Source organism: Dendropsophus ebraccatus, chromosome 13, assembly GCF_027789765.1.
Source record: "Dendropsophus ebraccatus isolate aDenEbr1 chromosome 13, aDenEbr1.pat, whole genome shotgun sequence".
Classification (NCBI taxonomy): domain Eukaryota; kingdom Metazoa; phylum Chordata; class Amphibia; order Anura; family Hylidae; genus Dendropsophus; species Dendropsophus ebraccatus.
In genome coordinates, this window is record NC_091466.1 from 51,122,479 (window position 1) to 51,141,341 (window position 18,863).

Sequence of the window (18,863 nt, forward strand, 5' to 3'; positions counted from 1 at the left end):
GAATGTTATTATGGGGGAATGTGGCCATCATTATGGGGCTATGGAGCATTGTTACTGGCTGCAAGAGAGTTTTAATACTACAGGGCCATTATTGCTGACTACTGGCGACATTACCACTGGGAATGGGGGCATTATATCTGGTTACAGGGCTCCATATTACTGGGGAAGGAGCATTACTGATGGCTACAGGGGGCACTATTACTGGGGAAGGGGCATTACTAGTTGCTGCAGGGGGCCCTATTACTTGAGAAGGGGGCATAATAACTGACACATACAGGTCAGTCCCATTGTTATTGTGGGATCTGATCTTGGAAGGATATGCCGACAGAGCCTATGGCTGCGATGTGATCTTAGTCCTTGGGGGTCTGCATGTCGTGATCCCTGCATGTGGGGGTCTGCATGGCGGGATCCCTGCATGTTAATTGCAAGATGTATTTTTGCAGCTCTTTGGCAGTTTTAGAAAAACGCAGCAGGCTGAGGTTTTGGCATTTTTTTCAGTAAACAGCAGCGTTTTTTTCTCCCAAAGACTTCAATTGAAGGCTTCAGCTCTACTAAAATATGCCATAGGTTATGCATATGGTGGTTTTTAGTGGCGTTTTTCAGGAAGAAAAAAAATCGCCACTGGTCACCAGGGGGTTAACTGAACCCTCTGTGGGTCAGACTGTGCTTAGTTCCGGGAAAGGGGTGAGCTTAAAAGACAACTCCAGCGGGACCCCCCCCCTAAAAAAAAACACAGACACACACAGACACCATACTCACCATCCCTCCGGTGACGATCGCCACTCCATTCGCCCGCCGTCCGCCTCACCGTCACCGCCGTCCAGCGATGTCTCTGATTTCCGGGTCCTGGGGATGGAAAAGGCTGCCAGTGCGCTTGCGCACCGGCAGCCTTTTCATTGGCTGGAGCGCATCACATGGCTTCCAGCAACCTCAGCCAATCAGGGCTGACGAAGCTGGAAGCCATGTGATGCGCTCCAGCCAATGAAAAGGCTGCTGGTGCGCATGTGCACCAGCAGCCTTTTCCGTCCCATTCACTCTCTATGAAGACGCCGAGGAGGAAGAAGACCCGGACCGCCCCCCGGCTCTGACGTCATCGTCACCAGATGCCGCCCGGGAGAAGAGGACCGTGACGATCGTAATAGGTAATGTATATATTCTTTAACTTCCGGGCGGGGGGGTCGGGGGTCCGAAAGTGGGGGAAGGGGGCCAGACCGGGTATTTAACCACATTACAAAGTTATATAACTTTGTAATGTGTGTTAAATAAGCTAAAAAAAAAATTCGTGGGAGTTGCCCTTTAACTTACCATCCGGTCTTCTCCCTGACTCCTTCTCATGAGCAGCTGAGCAGGGACACTTCTTTAGCCACTGATTGGCTGAGATGACGCTGGAGCATCGTCAGCGTAGCCAACCTGCGGCTACAATAGCGGCTCCATATTTAAAGAAGCAGAGCCTTTCACACTTGTATCTCAGAGTGCCAGGCTCTGCTGAAGATAGAAGATGTCGGGGTGAGTATCAATAGGGCCCCCCTTCTCCCCAGCACTATACGGATGCCAGCAAGGAAGGGGAGCAATTGATCCCTTTCTTGCTGGGATGGGTACAATGTAACATCAATGTGGCCCCCATGGGGTTAATTGAGGATGCCACAGTGTTTAGTCTGGCACACAAGGGATTAAGTATGGATGTCATGCGTCCATACTTAACCCCTTGTGTGCCATACTGTAAGCAGCATCTACTAAGAATAGCCGAATCCAAAGAGTCACCGGCACTACAGGTCCCAGCATAGAGGTGTATACGGACCGCACTCTCTCCTTCTTTGGTTTAGGTGGTGCTCAGCTGTACAGCTCTTCACAACGATTATTGCATATAGAAGATTGTCCTCAGCGGCACTCACCAGAAAATTCACCTTTATTGGAATACAAACATGCTTTACAGGAAACGAGAGGACGCTCTCTCCCCACCTACGAATGTTTCACACGTGTCTGGCGCTTTCTCAAGGCATCATCATGTTTCCTGTAAAGCATGTTTGTATTCCAATAAAGGTCTATTTTATGGTGAGTGCCGGTGAGGACAGTCTTCTATATGCAAGCATCTACTAAGATGCTGCCTACTGTAAGATGCAGAGCACCTGCCACAGCGATGGGTGTTCTGCTCCTGAATTTTTTTTGGTGTGTTTTTCCCTTTTGTTTTTTAGATATCGGTATCCTATGGATTACATCGGATTCGTTGGACTACGTCGTTTACCAGTGTTGTTTTATATTGAAATAGAATGGTCAAGGTGGGGTGTGGGGGTGTTCTTTTTTAAATAAAATAATATTTACTATTGTTTTGTGTTTTATTTTTCTTTACTTTCAGACTTAGTAATGGATTCCATCTAGCAGACAGCTTCCACTAATAAGTCGGGCCTAGTGTAAGCCGGTATAAAATAGCAAACACTAATCAGTAAATCAGTTAACCCATGGGGGCCACAATGATGTCACAATGTGCCCATGCCAGCAAGGAAGGGGTTAATTGCCCCCCTTCCTTGCTGAGATAAGTACAGCGCTAGGGGGAGGAGTGGGCCCCTATTGATACTCACTCCGACATCTTCGGCAGAGCCTGCAACACTGACATCCAAGCTTGCCAGGCTCTGCCTCTTCGCTGATTGGCTGAGCTGACGATGCTTCGGTGTTATCTCAGCCAATCAGCGGCTGAAGCAGTGTCCCTGATCAGCTGCTGATTACAAAAAGAAGACGGGAGGGTAAGGTAACCAACCCCTGGTCCCCCCTTCTCCGGGTCACTTAACCCCTTCCTTTCTGGAGCGGGTGCATTTGGGTCATCATTTAGACATCCACGTTCGAGGAAAAACGCTGACCCGAAAAACGGCCAATGTCACACAGAGATTTTCACATTGCAAGGTAAAAACACAGAAAAAACGCCATGCACAAAAAAACTACATGTGAAGGCACCCAAAAACATTTCCCACTATCTGAACATGAAAATGATTTCTTGCCTATGGAAATTCTCTGATTTTCTCTGATTGCTCAGTATAACATTTCCCACATTCTGCAAATGAAAATGGTCTATGCCCTGTGTGAGAAGATATGAGTTATAAATAAAACCTTTGCCACATTTTGAATATGAAAATGGCCTCTCGTCTCGCCTATGTGATATTTTTATTTTTTATATATTTAGTTTTTTTTATTAAATAGTTTTATTTTTACATCTTAGTTACATCTTTGATTCATTATTACAAAAATCCAATATACACATTATACAATCGCATAAAAATTAAACATTTACTTACAAACAATAACCCTAAAGGACAGAGAGCGATATAATATATATTAAAAAATCAACACACCCTTCTAATCCTGAAGTGGTAGATAATGTTACGTATCCTTTCCTACAAATCCTTTCGTACCCCTGTACCTTTTTATCTAGGTTTTCCCAGTGGGATATTAACCCCTTAGCGATCCATGACGTATCTGATACGTCATGGTGCCGCGGAGGGTGTTCAGAGCGGGGTCCCGCCGGGACCCTGCTCTGAATGGCGCTGATCCCGGCTGACATGTGCAGCCGGGCAGTGCCTCTATTAGCCGGCGTGGGTCCCGTTGCCGCGCCAGCTAATTAAGCCTCTAAGTGCAGCTGTCAAACCTGACAGCGTCACTTAAAGGCTTTCCTCCGTGCATCCCTGGTGTCTAGTGGGACGGATCTCCCCCCGCGATCTATGAGAGATCAGTGCTGTTTATATACAAGTCCCCCAGGGGGACTTCTAGTTAAAGTAAAAATAAAAATGTTTTTTTTATAAAAAATCCCCTCCCCGATTAAAAAGTCCAAATCACCCCCCTTTTCCCATTTTATAAATATAAATAAACAAATAAACAAACATGTTTGGTATCGCCGCGCGCGTAATCGCCCGAACTATTAATTAATCACATTCATGATCTCGTACGGTAAACGGCGTAAGCGCCAAAAAATTCCAAAGTGCAAAATTGCGCATTTTTGGTCGCATCAAATCCAGAAAAAAATTAATAAAAAGTGATCAAAAAGTCTTATATGCGCAATCAAGGTACCGATAGCAAGAACGTATCATGGCGCAAAAAATGACACCTCACACAGCCTCATAGACCAAAGGATAAAAGCGCTGTAAGCATGGGAATAGAGCGATTTTAAGGGAACATATATCTGTTAACAATGGTTTGAATTTTTTACAAGCCATCAGATAATATAAAAGTTATACATGTTACATATCGTTGTAATAACCAGTCAGTTTTACCATAGGGCGAACGGCGTAAATGCAAAACTCCCCAAAATCAAAACAAATTCCTTTTTTTTTTCAATTTGACAGCGCAAATGATTTTTTTTCCGGTTTCGCAGCATATGTTATGGAAAAATAATGTCTGTCATTGGTACAATTACAAGTACAATTGGTTTCGCAAACAATAAGTGCTCATATAAGTCTCTAGGTGAAAAAATGCAAGCGCTATGGACTTTTAAACATAAAGTGGAAAAAGCAAAAGTGCAAAAACGAAAAATGGCTTTGACCTTAAAGGGTTAATGGCGGGCAGCAATAATCCAGCTCCGGAGAATCACCAGTCTTGCCGTAAATAGTAATTTACATAGTTCCTTTGTTTACCTAACTGATCAGACCAACCCAGAATCACACATCAGTTCCCAATTTATTCCGTATATATTCTACCACCTCTCTCCAAAAACGTTGGCATTGATTGCAACTCCAAAGCACATGCATATAATTTGCTTCTGGTTCCCCTCATTTAAAGGGGAACTCCAGGTGGAGGTAAAAAAAAAACGAAACTTCTGCAGAAGCATACAATAATACTTACCTATCTATCCCAGTTTTGAAACTACCAAAAATTCATTGTGGTCCCACCCGCCCAGCACGCTGTATTCTCTACCTGTAATGCTGATATTGGAATAAAGCAAAGAACTTTTTAAATATTTTTTTTTCTTTTCCTTTCCGTACACATATTATGATTAAGCATCTTTTATCTTTGAAGTTGATTCTCACAAAAAGGACTTTATTCAATACTACCGTACATGGGATATATTGTTTATGCCTTGTTTTTTGTTTAGGTGGGATTGGCAGTGTCGGCCCTTATCCTGTCTGCTGTTTAGCATTATCTATTTGTGTTACTGCATCATTTTTGTGCAGATACTGCAGTACTGCAATGACACTCCAAGATGTGTGAACACAGCCCTAATTTCTCTGTAGACTTTTGCACAATCAGCGAAGTTGAAACACCTGCTTCTGGACGGTCAGAGATGGTGAATCACACCCTGCCCCCTGTCTGCATCATCAGCCTGTGTCTAGCAAACACACACAATGTGAGACAGAGGCATGGAAGATTTGTCTCCTAAGGGGGAGAGCAGTGGGAGCAGGAGACAATGTGGATTGGCACAGAGGCCACTTTTCGCTCCAGGACTACTGGAACCTTTCTCGACCTAGTACCCCTTGTGGCATTGGGTACTGGAGTAATATTTATCAGACAGATTCAAATACAAAATCTGAAAGTAAAGAATAATAAAACACAACACAATACAGAAAAGTATTTTATTTAAAAAAGAACACCCCATACCCCTCGTTGACCATTTTATAAAAAAAAAAAAAAAATGCTGGTCATCAATATAGTCCAACGAATCTGACGTAATCCACAGGATACAGATATCTGAAAAACAAAAGGGAAAAACACACAAAATAAATGCCAGTAGCAGAACACCCATCATTGTGACAGGTATTCTGCACCTTACAGCATGCAGCATCTTAGCAGATGCTGCTTACAGTATGGCACACAAGGGGCTAGGTCAGGGTAGTATTTACCACTAGGAACCCGTGGTCCGCTGCCTAGGGCGGCACCTTGCAGTGGGGCAGCACCAGAGGGCAGGGGAAAGAAAGCAACTTTTTTGTGGAGTGAGGGAGACTGGTATGATGGTGTTATCCAGTCACAGTATGGTAGTGTTATCCAGTCACAGTATGGTGGTATTGATCAGGTCTGGTGTGGCAGTGTCAAATGTGACACCTGGAGCTATTACCTACCAATCCATGGCGGCCCCCAATGCATTGAAGCCTAAGCATAGGCTTTTTGGCCGGAGGCTGTATATTCTGCTTCCAGAGGCCGCTCTCTCCTCCCAGCTACAGGACCTGACAGTGAGGTCACTCACTCCTGTCTCTGGGATAGAAGAGCAAGATGGCCGTGTGCTGCATGGAGCCAGGTAATAAGGTGTCCACATGAGGGGCATTATGCTGAAGGACTGGTATACACTATATACCAGTCACACCTCTGATTAGCAGTCTGATTACCAGTATACTAGCCTCTCACACCAGTGTATAGTTTATAATCCCCCTCATGAGGGCACCTCATTATACCACCAGTATTATACAGTGCTGTGAGACTGCTGGTATACTGAGGAGCCCACATGAGGGGGATAATGCTGAAGGAGATAACGCTATGTACATTGGTATGAGAGGCTAGTATACTGGAAGACTGGTAATCACAGCTGTGACTGATATACAGTGTCCTAGCCTCTCACACCAATGTATATAGCTTTACCTCCTTCAGCATCATCCCCTCATGTGGGCCCCTCATTAAACCAGCAGTCTCGCAGTCCTCACTGTATTATACTGGTGGTATAATGAGGGGCCCACATGAAGGGTTAATGCTGAAGGATGATGAGGGGCATGATGCTAAAGTCTGCCCCAGTCACCCTCCAGTCTGTTTCAGCTACCCTAAGTAGCCCCCAGTCTGCTCCAGTCACCCCCAGTCTGCCCCAGTCTTCCCCCAGTCTGCTCCAGTCACCCCCCCAGTCTGCTCCAGTCACCTCCAATCTGCCCCAGCTACCCCCAGTCTGCTCCAGCTACCCCAAGTAACCCCCCGTCTGCACCAGCTACTCCAGTGTGCCCCAGCGACCCCCAGTCTTCCCCAGCTAGCCCCAGTCTGCCCCAGCTACCCCAAGTAACCCCCAGTCTGCTTAAGCTACCCCCACTCACCACCCAGTCTGCTCCAGTCACCCCCAGTCTGCCCCAGTCTCCCTCCAGTCTGCTCCAGTCACCCCCAGTCTGCCCCAGCTACTCCAAGTAACCCCCAGTCTGCTTAAGCTACCCCCACTCACCACCCAGTCTGCTCCAGTCACCCCCAGTCTGCCCCAGTCTCCCTCCAGTCTGCTCCAGTCACCCCCAGTCTGACCCAGCTACTCCAAGTAACCCCCAGTCTGCTTAAGTTACCCCCAGTCACCATCCAGTCTCCCCCCATTCTGCCCCAGCTACCCCCAGTCCGCCCCAGCTACCCCCAGTCTGCTCCAGTCACCCCCAGTCTGCTCAAGTCTCCCCCAGTCACCCCCACTCTGCCCACAGTCTGCCCAGCTACCCACAGTCTGCCCCAGCTACCACAGTCACCCACAGTCTGCCCCAGCTACCACAGTCACCCCCAGTCTGCCCCCAGCTACCCCCAGCCTGCCCATGTCACCCACCAGTCTGCTCCAGTCACCCTCAGTCTGCCCCAGTCACCCCCCAGTCTCCACCAGTCACCCCCCAGTCTTCCACAGTCACCCCCAGTCTGCCCCAACCACCCCCCAGTCTGCACCAGTCTCCCTTACTCTGCCCCAGCTACCCCCAGTCTGCTCCAGTCACCCCCAGCTACCAAGGTTTCATGGGGCCCCATGACTTCTAGCTGCACCCCTGCCCCTCACCTGTACTACTACACCGCTCATCTATTCCTGTACTACTACTACACCCCTCATCCTTTTGTATTGTTTTGACTGGAAAATCCTAACTGGAAAATTCTGGACCCCCCCCCCCCCCAAAAAAAAAAAAAAATAAAATAAATAAATAAAACTCTGGTGACAAGCCACACCCCGCAAACCACACCCACGAAGACCACACCTTCTATAAGCCACACCCCTTGTTGACAACGCAAAAGTGCCCCTGGGGCCCTATTGATACTCACCACTAACGTCTTCACTCTTCAACAGAACCTGGCACACTGAGATCCAAGTGTGCCAGACTTTGCCTCTTCATAAATGGTGCCCCAGCATCAGCCGCTGCAGTCGCTGATCAGAAGACGACCAGGAGAAGACCGGAGGATAAGTTAACCCCCTGTGGACCAACAGGTCACCCCCTGGACCACAATCTGGTCCACATGGGGTTAGGATAACCCCCTGGGGACCAGACAGTGGCGCTTTTCTCCCTGAAAAGCACAACTAAAAAACACATTGGAGGAGATTTATCAAACATGGTGTAAAGTTAAACTGGCTCAGTTGCCCCTAGCAACCAATCAGATTCCACCTTTCATTTTCCAAAGAGTCTGTGTGGAATGAAAAGTGGAATCTGATTGGTTGCTAGGGGCAACTGAGCCTGTTTCACTTTACACCATGTTTAATAAATCTGCCCCATATGCATAAGCTATGGCTTTTTATAGTGGAGCTGAAGACTTCTATTGAAATCTATGGGAGAAAAACTCGGCAGTTTGCCGGAAAAACTGTAAACCCTCATCCTGCTGCATTATAGTAAAACAGCCACAGAGCTACAGAAACACCAGAGAGGAGAAAAGAACGCCACAAAGTAACGCCATAAGTGCAAGGAAAATCATGAACTTCTATTGATTTCCAGCTAACATCTGGCCGCATGGCGTTTTTATCAGCGTTTTCCTAAGAAAAAGAGGCAGTGTGAAGGAAGCCTAATAGAATATTTTTACAAGCATTCTACTGGTATTACCAAATCTCACCACTTGATGGCAGCAGAAGATAGTGGTAGTGCGGCGTTTCAAAATTATTCACTAAGTAACCCACATTACAAAGTTATACAACTTTGTAATGTATGTTATGTTAATGAAAGGCTCCCCCCCCCCCCCCCACCCCCCGCTAGACCCGGAAGTGTGGTGCACCGTGCATTATACTTACTGCATTCATGTCGACCCCATCGGCCATCTTGTGACAATAATGTTATCTTCGAGAGGCCAACTGGAGCGCTCCAGCCGTCCCTCATGCTGGCCCCCCTCTGCCGCGTCATCAGATGCTGAGCAGCTGATGACGCGGCAGAGGGGGACGGCATGAGGGAGGACTGGAGCGTTCCGGCCGGCCACCCGAAGATGACACCATTGTCCCAAGATGGCGGACGGGAGTCGACATGAATCAGGTGAGCATAGTGCATCACACTTCCGGGTCTGGTCTGGGTGGGTGGGGGGGGGAGACGGGGAAGGGAGCCATTCATTAACATAACATACATTACAAAGTTGTGCCGCGTGTAGCCCGGGACCGCGGCGATTACCGGATTCAGCGGTTACCTGGTGTCTAGTGGGGGAGATCTCCGTGTGTGGTACTGGCCTGGGTCCGCTCCAAGATGGCGCCGACCCCGGCACGGCACTCGTTTGTTTTCGGCTGCAGCAGCCGAAAGCAAACGAGTGCCGATCTCATTGATCTTTGCTGTATAAGTATTATTAGTATAATTATTTTTTTTTTTTTTTTTATTCCTTAATTCTATTTAAATTACTTTTTTATTAATATTTGTAAATAGAATTAATTAATTTTCTGGCCCCATTTTTAATTTATTCATGTTTTTCTTCACTGTCATGTGCCGGCTCTTTTCAAAAGAATCGGCGCATGACAGGAAGCTCCCAGCATGCAGAGCGGCGGGAAGGGCTCCCATGAGCCTTTGCCCGCCGCTCTGTAAATACACAGTGATCTTGCGCTATACAGCACGAGATCGCTGTGTATATCTGTCCTAATTAACCCTATTAGTTTACTCATGAAGATACAGACTGCCTTTGGAGGCTGTATCTTATACTTTACCTAATCCTGTGTAGCGGTGTAGTATTGCCGGGCGCCGCCATCTTGAGGACGTCACTTGCGTTCCAGCATATAGCAGCGTCTGCTGCCGACGCTCCTATTCCACAAAGCGACAGCAGCAGATCGTTGCTATATGAGTAGTTTGTTTTTCAATATGTTGAACTGCAACGACCAGCCGACATGAACGAGGTCAGGGGTTACTAGAGCAGTGAAGCTGCTTGTCCTCTGTTTATTAACCCTTTTTTGTGTTGCAGCATGTAAGAGAACACTGGTTCACTTACACACTGCAGTACATAAGGGGTTAAGCAGAAGGACACAGGATGGTTCTTATCTTCCCTGTGCATCCTCGGGCCCCCTCCAGCAGGGCCCCATAGCTTGGACTGCCTCTAATGGAAGCTACGTCACTGCCCAAGGGGGTGCGGCACACCATAGCTGGTCATGACAGCTCAGCTTTGCTTAGATTACAGTGAACGTCCTGATTGGTTGGTCTCTCTTTAGAAATCTCTGGCTTTGCAGTATGGTGTGGATTATAGCATACATGTTAAAATACATGTTAAATCACCTCACCACCACCATTCCATACTTATTATCTTTTCAGTCTCCTTTCCCCAGTTCTGAGTCTGCTGCTTTGTGCTGAATACACAAAAAACTGTGTGAACTGTTCTCTCCTTCTCTGCTGTCATTACCAGCCTCCCCTCCGAGAAGGCTCACGTCAACAACGTTCCTGGCCGTTTGCCACTGCTCTCTGTAATGCTGGTAGGGATAATCTGCTCATGTTGCTGGTGACCTCACTGTAATTAAAGGGGTGCGCCAGTGAAAACTCCTTTCAAATCAACTGGTGTCAGAAATTTGTCATTTGCTTCTTGTAAAAAAAAGTACTTATCAGCTGCTGCATGTCCTACAGAAAGTGGTGTATTCTTTCCTGTCTGGAGAGCAGATGAGGTTTTCTATGTGGATTTACTACCGATCTGGACAGTTCCTGAGGTGGCAGCTGAGAGCACTGTGCCAGACAGGCAGGAAGACACCACTTCCTGCAGGACATACAGCAGATGATAGGTACTGGACAACTTTTAATAGAAGTAAATTACAAATCTCTGTCACTTTCTGACACCAGTTGATAGGAAGAGAAAAAAAATCACTGGAGTTCCCCTTTAACTCTTCCAGCACTCGCAGTACTCAAGTACAGCTGTGGGGATGTGGTGTAGCGTATCTGATAACTCAGGTGACTTGTCTGCCGCACTGCTGAACAACCCCATAGTACAGGCTGTAGCTGCGACAATCTCTCTCCTCTTGTCTTTGAATACCAGAGACTGTCTTGTAGTGGTCACGTGTAGCACATGCGCAGTTTGGAGCAGGCAGATCGCTGGACAGCCTCTCTCCGGAATAGGACCCCATCAGCACACGCCCCGCCCCTGTCAGTCACCGAGCGTCTGAGGCGGCCGGGAGCAGAGATGCCGCTCTACGAGGGTCTGGGGAGCGGGGGAGAGAAGACCGCCGTGGTTATAGACCTGGGGGAGGCGTTCACCAAGTGAGTACCCGGCCGTGTCTCATCCCTGCCCGGCTGGCTGCCGTGTACTGGAGGCGTCTCAGGCCCTGCAGGCGGCTGGAGGACCGGAGCACCATAGAGTAGACTTTTTTTTTTTGCAGACAGTACTGTACAGCTGGTGATATGAGAGCTGTATAATTACTATACACAGGTACTGCTGTTGGGGAACTACAACTCTCATGATTTCCTCACAGCTCAAAGCATAAATATGACATACAATGACTCCCAATGGAGATAAGTATGCAGCCCTATACTTTTTTCTTTGGGAGATAAGCCGCTGTCAGATGAGTCTTAGGAAGCTGCTTTTCTCCTCTGTTTATATCCATCAGGGATGGGGAACCTTCAGCCCTCTAGCTGTTGCAAAAATACAATTCCTGTCATGCCTGGACAGCCGAAGCAAAGCTTTGGCGGTCCAGGCATGATGGGAATTGTAGTTTTGCAACAGCTGGAGGGCGGAAGGTTCCCCATCTCTGATATACATGCTTATCAGAGACTGAGTGTGCATGTTTATAGTGTGGTGTGTGGAGGGAGAGTATTCAGCTGTTGGTTCTTACATCTATGGGTGGTGGACACTCCGAGCGTGATTGACAGGCAGAGAGACCCGTCATTGCTCTCTGCCTGTCAATCATTTCCACACTGACAGGTAGAGAGACGTGAATAGTCACTGGTGACTCCCCTTTCAGTTTAGAGAGTGAAGCACTTAGCAGAGCACTTTTCCATATCTAATGGGGGTAGTCTAAACACCCAGACCCCAACCAGTCAAAATTTTTGACACATGTTATTGACATGTCAGATGTTTTTTAAAGTGACAATGTCCACACAGACATTTTTGATAAGCTGGGGTCTGAGTACCCAGACCCCCCATCGATCACTAGAGAAAGCCAGGAGAAGGCACTGTTTTGCATGCTGATTTGCCCAACTTCTTACAGGAGATGCATTCTTTATTATAAAAAATAAAAGAAGGTTCCAACAGCACCTCGGAGATACTCCAAATTTGATCGCAGGTAGAAGAATAGGATGCACGCAGGAGGGCTCACAATCCTTGGTGTGAGCACTAGACTGTAGTAGGAAAGGATACCCACAGCATCCGATGCAAAATAAAGTGTGTTTATTCACACATCAGGGTACAGAAGTGCACTTCTGTACCCTGATGTGTGAATAAGCACACTTTATTTTGCATCGGATGCTGTGGGTATCCTTTCCTACTGCATTCTTTATTATGTCTGTGGAGTCGCTCTTTTTTTCAAGTGAATGTACTACCAGGTACATTGCTTTGTTTTGTTTTTTTTAACGTTAACGGACCGGCGATGGGTTTTTCCCGAGCACCGCCCCATCCCAGAGCACTGGGGCCAGTGTGATGACCTTGCCTCCCCTCCGTGATTTGGTTCTATTGATTCATGCAGCCATGTTACAGAGGGAGGGTGTTTCACTACACTGGAAGCCCGGGGGCTAACCCCCAGTGCTCCAGGGCAGGACGGTGCTCTGGAATGGACCGGCGACAGTCTGTTAATGTAAAAAACCCAAAGCGATTTACATGGTGGCGAATGCTTTAAGGAGTCTCATGGAGCAGCATCTAGAAATCGGTGGAAGCCTGAACACCCAGACCCAGAGTGTCTGTGACGTGTAAGATGTGTTTTGAAAAGACAGTATTGGATCTGGCACCAAGTTTCTGTGTTGATGGAAATCACACAGCAATGGTTGTGGCTGTATGATTTTGGCAATAAAGACTTCTCTATTCTAGGTGTGGATTTGCTGGTGAAACTGGTCCAAGATGCATTATTCGTAGTGAAATAAAAAAGCCTGGCGTACCAAAGGTAATTATGTGTGTGTAATTTTTTTCCCTTTACATTCCGCAAGAACTTATTAAGAGTTATCTAGGATTGGAAAAACAAAGCTGCTCTGTATCATACTTGGCATTGGGCTTCCACAACTAAAAGTATCTCCTCTGTGCAGTCACATATAGGAAAGTCAAAATGTCAACAAGTTTACATAACCCGAATCCTCTACAACTTGTGTCAGGAGATTGTAGTCACACAGTGTAGTTTCGTTGACTGCAGCCATTGTCAAGCCCTCCTCGTTCTTGTCTTGTTCTTCAATATTTATTTTCAATAATAATAATAATAAAAAAAAGAAAGCGCTGGGAATCTGCTGGTGCTATACAATTAAATATTGTTATTATTACTTTCTCTATTTTTGAAAAACCTGTCTTGTGTAAAAGTAGAGGTAGATACTACAGCTCCCACCCAGGCTTCTCATTCAGCTTTTCCAGACCCCTAATTGGCAATTAGACAACCTGTACTGTGAAGAATCAAAGGAAAGCTTGGAAACCATGCCTGGTAGTTGAGGTGAAAATCCACAATCAAATCCTCTGTTGTGAATGACCTGTTCTGCCACTCCTTTCCTCTGACTGTCTTGGATGATAACTTCCGAGATGAGAACATGATGGGTGCATGTTGCGGGCGATGTTCAGTTACTACCAGATGTTACTGTTGCTGTTATTTATCAATTAAATAATTAATTTTTCCCTTTTTTTTCTCACAGCCAATTAAAGTTGTCCAGTATCATATAAACACGGAGGAGCTGTATTCCTACCTGATAGAGTTCATTCACATGCTGTATTTCAGGTAAGGTGCTATAAAATTGTTGCAATAGTTTACCATTAAAGGGACTCTCTGGGTAAAATAGATGTATTGTCTATTCGCAGGATAGGTAATCAGTCACTGATTGGTGTTCAGCGCCTGCACAATGCAGTATTCTGGGTCCCCAGTGACATCAGTGACTGAGGCACTGCTTGTACTGTGCACGACTGTTTGCATTTCCCAATTACGTAGGACTCTTAAGATTCTACTGTGCCAGCCTGACTTTGGTTTAACGTTTTGATGAGTTTCTGCAGCAGCTGCAGTGAATTACACAATGTCCCAGCTGATGGGAAAACAATAAAACAGCGCAAGTGTAAACAGAACCTAGCGTAAAGTGTAACTTATCATTTCTTAAAACTTCAGACATGTTAGAAATGCTGAAGGGTTGGGGGCCAGCTGCTAAGAACCCTGCTGATTGCTAGAACTAAGGGGCTGGCGCATGCGCTCTGCCCCTTCATGTCTGCTGCAGGGAGGTGAATTCTGTAGACTGCTTGTATTAGTAGTCTACAGAATTATTCTCTCTGTAGCAGAGATGGAGGGGCAGAGTGCACGCTCCTGCAAGCGCCAGCCCCTTCATTCTAGCGATTGGCAGGGTTCTTAGCAGCTGGACCCTGACCGATCTGCACTTCTGACAAGTTGCTATGACATGTTAGAAGTTTTTAAAAGTGATAGTTACACTTTAAGGGTAGCTTCACACCTACCGACTTGCAGCGTAAATCTGAACGACCGCTGCGTGTATGTAATTCTGCTGACCGGCTGTGTCTGTATATACAGTACCTGTCTCCTGCACAGGGTCCCCGCGTCCTGCTCTCCCGCATGGCCAATCAGTGTGTTGCCCAGCCGCAGCCACTGATTGGCTGGGCGGGAGAGCAGGACAGCGGGACCCCGTGCAGCGATGACAGGTAATATATACAGACACAGCGGGGCGGGAGCTGAAGGGGTTAAGGGGCCGGCAGAATTACATACACACAGCTGTCGTTCAGACCGCTGCGAGAATGTAGTGACAGGAAACTGCCAGGACCTGCCAGACTCGCAGCGATATTTACGCTGCGAGTCGGTACGTGTGAAGGCACCCTAAGCTTGCTTTTTGACTCTTTTACATCATGTCAAGTGTTTAGTAAAGACCTCTCTGTTTACTTCTAGGCACTTATTGGTGAATCCTCGTGACCGCCGCGTTGTCTTGATAGAATCCGTCCTGTCCCCTTCTCACTTCAGGGAGACACTTACACGGGTTCTTTTCAAGTATTTTGAGGTAGGAAAGCACACAAGCTTGTAAAATTTACTTACATGGTAGACCAGAAACCACATCTGTTTTATTGGCATTACTAAGAAGGAGCAGGAATTTATGGTGCACATTATGAACATGTGGAGTTCGCTTTCTTGCGCACATTACAAGCATTATGCTGTGGGCTTTTTTTTCTCCTTTGCAGCAGCTATGTGACTATCACAGGTGGTTTACAGATTTTATGGGGCTAAGCTACAATACCAGACATGTCCCTTGAAGAAAAGCGGTGGTGGTTCTGGGGAATAACAGTAGAAAATTGTATAAATCCTTGACATCTCTTTAAAGAGGTCATCCAAGAGTTAAAATTGGCTGCTTTATTCAAAAAACAGTGCAACAACTGTCCACAGGTTGTGCAAAATTGAAGATCGGTCTGTATTTTTTTTCTGATTTGTCCAGTCTCTCTAAAATAACTTGATAAAAGACTACCTCTTCTATATGATTGGTTCTAGGTGTGGAGACTAATGTTTAGATCAGAGTAAGGAGAAGCACTCTGATAAGTGCTTTGCTCCACAGCTTTCTTTCTTTCGTGTCTTGTTGCAGGAGTCGGTCTGCATTACAAGTCTATAGAGACCATCTCCTGCATCGAGATAGAGGTCACGGCAAGTGAGGGAGTGAAGCACTTAGAGCGCAGTTCTCCCGACACTATGCAACTGTTGGTGGGGGTCTGAACGTCTGGACCTTGACTGATAGATACATTGGACCTGTCTCTAGGACATAACCTAAAATACAGGGGTACAACAACCCCAAACTAGTTCATAAAGCAATTTTGCAGCCAAGATTCATCTGAATCCCAGATATATAAAGTGACAAATGGAAAGTCCAACTACAGATTTTTAGGTGGTTTATTAAGTAGCCAAGTACATAACAGCTGGGTTGAAAAGTCGCTGTTGTACTTGGCTACTAAATAAGCCACCTGAAGATTTGCACTATTTTCGGATGCTGTTGGACTTTGCTTTAACATCTCTAGGACATGTCTAAAGCTTTTGAATGTGACCGGAACTCTTTAAGGCTATTCTAAAGTGCATTTATTCTGTGCATATGATACCAGAGATTTGTCTTTGGCAGGTCCCATCTGTGCTGTTTGCACCAGGACACCTGATGTCTCTGATGACGCTTGGTATCAACTCTGCAATAGTCTTGGACTGTGGATATCGAGAGACCCTTGTTCTGCCTGTATCCTCTTTACCTGTATACCTTGTAAAAGTTCTTCCTTACTCATAACCTTCTTTTCCAGTAGTATATTGGATTTAATATCAGAACTGTTTGCACCTGCTCTGAGAATCCATTTCCCTACAACATAGCCATAAAACATTTGAAAAGGATTCTGGTCATGGGGGGAGGCTGTGACATATCTATTATTTTCAGGCTTCTAACCTAATTTTGCATTTGCCTGCTGACAAATTAGAGCCATGTTCTAACTGTTTTAGTCAAACATTATCCAACCTACTGCAAAGCTACAGTTCCCAATACACAATTGTGCTACTGGAGACCCATAGGAAGGAAAACGCTGCCTTAGGGTGCATGCACACTAAGAAATCCGCGCGTATGACCCACCACTGATTCCGTCGCTCGTACTTGCACGTGGCGGGGCGTATCTTCGCCTGTGTCATAGACACCATTCTATGGCTGGGCCGATTCCACCCCCCTCCGAAAGAACTGACATGACAATTCTTTCAGCGGACGGCGGAATCGGCCCGCCCATAGAATGGTGTCTATGACACAGGCGGAGATGCGCACCGCTGCGTGCGGGTACGAGTGATGGAATCAGCGGTGGGTCATATGCGTGAATTCCGTAGTGTGCATGTACCCTTAGACCTATACAGCCTTAATAATAAGAGAGAAAATATAGAAAAGTCTATTCTATATTACTATATTTCTCTAAGAAGATTGAGATACAATGTAAGTTTCCATTAGTTTAATACTTAACACGTTTTAGATATATGAGGGAATTCCAATCCTGAGCTGTTGGGGAGCTCTTCCTTTGGGTGGAAAAGCAATTCACAAGTAAGTATTGATGTAAAAGTTTGATACTAAGACATGTTGGGTGATAGGTTACTTACTGTGAAAGTGAGAAACCTTGTTTCTTTGGCTTTGCATTTTACATTTCTTGACTGCTTGGTCAATCCTGTATATGACTGACTTGCAATTTCAGGAAATTTGATGTTGCATATATTGCACATATTCTGCAGTGCTTTACAGAGATTCTCTGTCCATAATGAAATCACAAGCTAAACTGTTTTACCTGTGATGAGGAGCTACTTTCCATATTTTTTTCTTATGGAGCATTGCGTGGCTTGTAAGACCCCATACACCCCTTTGGCAGGATTGTCAAGGAAACACACTAATCTTAGTTAATGCATTTTGAACAATATACACTTTACCGCTCTACCAGTCTTCTCCATCCCTAGATTTCACTTAGTAAATGTTCAGCTATACGCATGTTACCCTAGTCAGGTGTTGAGGCTGTCTTTCTTTCTTGTCTTGTCTTTCGTTAATATGAGAATAACAGCTTCATTATCTGGAGCATCACAAGCATTGCTTTATGAAATGAATGGTGAGCTGGTAACGTTTGCTGTTATTATCATGAGAACACTATAGCTTATATATCAACCTCATAATCTAGAGAGAGATAGCTGGTAGATAGAATGGGAGGTGGTATTCAATCCCACTATATATGCTTATCTCCCAGAACACTGTTTAATATTGATATAGCAAATTTTATTGAAACCAGTGATGTCTAACCAGTGACTATCAACAGCATTTCAGATCATGTTGGGAGTTGTAGATTTGCAACAGCTATAGATTGGTTTTAGATCATTATTGGTATGTGTGGGTCTTTGTGGCTGTACATTCATTTGCCCCCATCTTATGTGTACAGAGAGCTGGAGGCTCAGCTGTTGGAGCAGTGCACTGCCGACACGGGGACAGCCAAGGAGCAGAGCCTCCCATCTGTAATGAGTAAGTAAACCAGTAGAGTTAATACTCTTCTCAATTTAACTTTCTAGAAATGTTTAATATGCACAGGAGGGATAGTCACTGTGACCACCTATATCATGTTTCTTTTTCTTTAATTTTGTAGGCACTGTACCAGAGGAAATAGTGGAAGATATAAAAGGTAAGGGGCACTGTAATGTTCTATCAATATATAATGAGCTATCAAGTGTCATGGTTTAGATAATTCCCACTATTAATCAAATTGGTCCTGTGATTTTTTTTTTCCGCAGTGACATGCAGCAGCTTCCATCCCTCTGCCCGTAATGTAATGTGTTCCCTATAGCGAATCTGTACCCACTGACTCCCCCCCTTCCCCCAAAACCACTGGTACTATTCATTAGATGAACTGAATTCCTTCTCGGATCTGTTTTTCAAAATGCTTCTTGTGCCGTCTTTGGGTGAAAAATGATTTTTTTCATTCTGCAGCAGCAGTGTCAATGAGGTGGGGCCTAGACCGTTCATGCCCTGCAACGCATCTTGTGTCGTCTTCTCTGCCACCTGCTTTCTAGTAACACCCGCAATGTATTGATCCTGAGCCGTCTTCTTCCCCAGTGTTTGGGAGCTGTCATTTGTCAGTGAGAGTGACATCTCTCGAATGATGGGGAAGAAGACGGCGCAGTT

The 18,863-nt window shown here is 45.8% G+C and overlaps 1 protein-coding gene across 7 annotated transcripts in view; it reads left to right on the forward strand.

Moving 5' to 3' along the window:
• Nucleotides 1-18,863, forward strand: part of ACTR10 (actin related protein 10) — a 464,033-nt gene that overhangs the window by 437,054 nt on the left and 8,116 nt on the right. For 6 of the 7 annotated variants that reach the window (XM_069950794.1, XM_069950796.1, XM_069950795.1 and 3 more), the window contains 7 exons: nucleotides 13,066-13,138; nucleotides 13,866-13,948; nucleotides 15,107-15,215; nucleotides 16,314-16,421; nucleotides 17,185-17,252; nucleotides 18,127-18,206; nucleotides 18,328-18,363. In XM_069950794.1, the coding sequence (XP_069806895.1) occupies nucleotides 13,935-13,948; nucleotides 15,107-15,215; nucleotides 16,314-16,421; nucleotides 17,185-17,252; nucleotides 18,127-18,206; nucleotides 18,328-18,363 (415 nt within the window). In that variant the 5' untranslated portion in view covers nucleotides 13,066-13,138; nucleotides 13,866-13,934. Of the gene's footprint in view, nucleotides 1-11,139; nucleotides 11,307-13,065; nucleotides 13,139-13,865; nucleotides 13,949-15,106; nucleotides 15,216-16,313; nucleotides 16,422-17,184; nucleotides 17,253-18,126; nucleotides 18,207-18,327; nucleotides 18,364-18,863 lie in introns of those variants that run through there. The other variant, XM_069950793.1, reaches the window with a different exon arrangement.